This window comes from Melanaphis sacchari, unplaced genomic scaffold (assembly GCF_002803265.2).
Source record: "Melanaphis sacchari strain LSU unplaced genomic scaffold, SCAv2.0 Contig1972_pilon_pilon, whole genome shotgun sequence".
NCBI classification, from domain to species: Eukaryota; Metazoa; Arthropoda; class Insecta; order Hemiptera; family Aphididae; genus Melanaphis; species Melanaphis sacchari.
In genome coordinates this window covers 9,554-13,506 of record NW_020270960.1, presented here as the reverse complement: position 1 = coordinate 13,506, position 3,953 = coordinate 9,554, and the positions used below count along the sequence as shown (strand labels likewise).

Sequence of the window (3,953 nt, the reverse complement as noted above, 5' to 3'; positions counted from 1 at the left end):
ACCTGTCTTTAGCTAACACAAATAGATTCGACGGTTTCCCAACACGTAAACACGCAACATATAGTTGCCCATGAGAAAAACATGGATTTTCCAAATCTAAACCACAAATGGACATTGTTTGAAAAATAATTTTCAATGGAGGTTAAATAAAAATAATATAAAAATGTTTGTACAATTATTGAAAAAGTGTGGCAATGCCTGACGATGCTACTGCTAATGCGATTTTTTGTTGCGACCGTATTTTGGCAAGAATCAACGATATTAAAAATGTCTTACCGGTTCCACCGGGCGCATCCAAGAAAAAAAACCGCCTTGTTCAGCAGCAACAGCTAGCATAATCCGATCATAAATAATTTTTTGTTCTGCTGTCAGTAATGGTTCACTGTTCTTGATAATTGTTGCTAAACTTCCATGGTCATATTGATTTTCTCGTTGTAAATCGGTATTGACTAAGTCGGTGGCTGGACGATTAGGTGATGGCATACCATAATGATTAAGTGGTAAATTTGAAATAAGAACACATAAATCCTCGATCAAGACCAATGCTTCATTGTACATCTCTGGTGTATAATCTATGTTTTGGCATTGATTTATTTGTCTAATTCGGTGCAAGATGTCTTCTGTCATACAATTTTTATATTTTTCCCACAAAGTTTGTGGTTGCGAGGGATAACATGTCGTCAAAATAATTGCAAACAACTGACGTGGAACATCACCATACACCAATGTCTTCGCGAATTGGCCAAAAACATCAGGTTTTTGACACAATGTAAAAAATTCAGTTAGAGTCGTTTTCGGAGCTTCGATCGCTTTTTGGAGAACATTTTCTTCAGTGAAGTATACACGTTGACCGTTTTCTTGATGTATTGCCAGATGTTGGACAGCAGGATCTCTTTCGTGGATGGGAAAGCTGAGAATATGCCAAATAGCTTCATTGCTGCTAATGTATCTGCCCATTTGGTATCGTGCTATTTCGTCATTTTTATTTATGTTTTGTACTTCAAATATGGCCAAATCACTGCCTTTGTTTACATATTTAGAAATATACTTAATTGATTTAACAGAACTGCAAAGCTCAAAATTGATATGAGCTTTGTAAATTTTTGAAAGTAGTGGTGAGTATGGTACCACCCACTGATTATCAAACTCAACTTGATTTGGAAAGTTCGGTAGTCGCATTGTAAATGTGTGGCCACCATTCTCAGTACTTCTGCGGCGATACATTGGATAACCATCAATATCCGTGATCGTGTCATTCGTATGCGGCTTTGGGAAGTTTTTTTTACATTTTCCATTTTCCATGCACGGTGACGTCATGTTGAAAGCACCGCATGGCCCATGGATCATGTGTTTGGTGACAATATCAAATAATTCTTGATCAATTAATGGGTCTAGAATTTCGGCTGAAATTATTTGATCAATTTCTTCAGGACGGATTCTATCTTTAAGCCAAACCAAAATGTGGGCATGAGGCAAACCTCGCTTTTGCCACTCTATCGTATACAGCCAACAACGTGTGTTACCAAAAATTTCATATTTAACAATAAAATCAATTAAGGATTTCAATTTTTGTTTAAACACACGTGCAGTTAAATCATGACGATGAATGGATATTGTAGTGCGTCATATGAACGGTGTAAATTACGTCCATCGGATGCACGATCGCAAATTTTAGTTGCCCCAAATGACGTCATTTGGAAGCAAGAATTAAATTTGCGTATCTTACGCAAAAATAATTTGGAATCATCTGAATTGCCAGTAAGAAGAGATAATAAAGGCTCCGGCAGAGCGGGTAGAGGTGACAGCACAACTTTTCCTGATGCGCAGCACATGCCGGCAGCTTCATTCCGAAATTTCAATGCCTGACAATATTGATAGACGAGTACTTTATCCATTCCACCGATAGCAATCTTTGAATGCGCTGAGTAGTTAATATCTGGTGCATAATCAAAGGCAAGCCGAACGAATGATGCACGTGTTAATGAGCGGCTGATCCGTTGCCTTTGTCGATCTCTTTCTCGTACTGTAGCTATGTTTCGTTCTCGTGCCGCTCTTGTTCTCGTAATATTCTGTTGCAGACGTTCGTCACGCTGTTCTTGAGATTCTCGTGCACGACTTTCTGCAGTCCTAATTCTTTGAGCTGCATTTCTTGTTTCCATTTGTTCTGGTAATTGCTGAGCTCTTTCAACACGTTTGCGTCGTGATCATATATATATATATATATACTAGCTGACCGGCCACGCGTTGCTGTGGCTAAATGTTCTTACACTTGATATTAAGCAGACAGTCTTAAACTTTTAAACGTTAATATCTAATTTTTTAAATTATAAATACTTTAAATTTTTCAATTTAATTTAACACCAATCGGTGCACAATGCTTTTGGTTAACCTGTCTTTAGCTAACACAAATAGATTCGACGGTTTCCCAACACGTGAACACGCAACATATAGTTGCCCATGAGAAAAACATGGATTTTCCAAATCAAAACCACAAATGGACATTGTTTGACCTTGAGATTTATTTATAGACATGGCGAAAGCTAAACGAATTGGAAACTGTAGCCTTTTGAAGGGTATGGTAGAATCTGATGGTATCATCGGAATACGTGGCAGCAGGACCACTTTTCCTTTAAACTTCCCAGACAAAATGGTTGTTTCAAGAATGTTTCCGGTAATCTTTTTGATGACCAAACGCGTACCGTTACATAATTGAGTTAGCTTCAAATTACGGAGGAGAATAATAGGGGAACCAATCTTTAATCGAAGATTATGTGGTGGCATTCCAGGGATATCTAATGAATTTAAAAATTCAATCGAAAAATGTACACTTTCATTTTCGTCAACAACAGTATCGATTGATTTAAATGACATCAGATCGCCTGGTAACAACTGTTGTATCTGGAAGTTAATTTCGTCAACGTCAACGTTTTTGGCTGCCAAAATCGCCCGTTGACTAAGCCATTCATGATTCAAATAATTATTCTGTATATCCGGGAAAATACTCTGAATCAAATCATTTTTATCCTGAACAACAGTTCAAAAATTGTCCGCGAAAGTAGAGCGAGGTATAACCGGTAAGGTCTGCCGGAAGTCACCAGACAAAAGTAAGATAGCACCACCGTAAAGTTTATTATTGCTGTTTAAATCTTGCATAGTTCTGTTTAGTGCTTCAAGTGAATATTTGTGTGCCTTTGTGCACTCATCCCAAATTATTATAGAACTCTTCCGCAACACTGCAGCTATTCCACTATTCTTTTTGATGTTACACATTGCATCTGGTTTATTATGAACGTCCAATGGCAACTTGAATGTTATATATCTTAATATATATAAATCTCATGTCACAGTGTTTGTCCTCAATGGACTCCTAAACCACTTAACCGATTCTGATGAAATTTTTACACCGCGTTTAGTCCAACTTAAAAGACAGGATATAGGGTATGGACCTAACTCCTGTGAGTTAGATATTTAGAGACAAAAACCGAGTTACACCGGTGGCATCCTCTAGCAGATAAAAATAAAATATAAATAATAATACAAAAATCGATAATAGCAGGGCTTGAAATCGATTAATATCGATAAAAATCGAAAAAAAAAATATTATTTATTGCATACAAAAGTTACGTTACCATGGCCACAATAATTTCAATTTATTTTATTTTATTTTATTTATTTATTTATTTATGTGTTATAACATGCCACCGAAAAAATCTAACTTCAACAACGCGAGCAGCAAAGGGTCACGACGCAAACGTGTTGAAAGAGCTCAGCAATTACCAGAACAAATGGAAACAAGAAATGCAGCTCAAAGAATTAGGACTGCAGAAAGTCGTGCACGAGAATCTCAAGAACAGCGTGACGAACGTCTGCAACAGAATATTACGAGAACAAGAGCGGCACGAGAACGAAACATAGATACAGTACGAGAAAGAGATCGACAAAGGCAACGGATC

At 37.1% G+C, this 3,953-nt stretch overlaps 1 protein-coding gene across 1 annotated transcript; it reads right to left on the bottom strand.

Annotated features, from left to right (window-relative positions):
* Positions 1 to 2,349: 2,349 nt before the first annotated feature.
* Positions 2,350 to 3,270, bottom strand: LOC112592839 (ATP-dependent DNA helicase pif1-like). The gene is made up of 2 exons (XM_025336982.1): positions 3,073 to 3,270; positions 2,350 to 3,003 (listed from the first exon to the last, which is right to left on the bottom strand). The coding sequence occupies exons 1-2, from the start codon at positions 3,268 to 3,270 to the stop codon at positions 2,350 to 2,352; spliced, it is 852 nt and encodes a 283-aa protein (XP_025192767.1).
* Between the last annotated feature and the right edge of the window lie 683 nt (positions 3,271 to 3,953).

Coding starts and splice junctions, on each gene's coding strand:
- LOC112592839 (XM_025336982.1), bottom strand. CDS start 3,270: ATGTGTAACATCAAAAAGAATAGTGGAATAGCTGCAGTGTTGCGGAAG. Junction 3,004..3,072: donor ACTTCCGGCAGACCTTACCG/GTTATACCTCGC, acceptor GATTTGATTCAG/AGTATTTTCCCGGATATACA.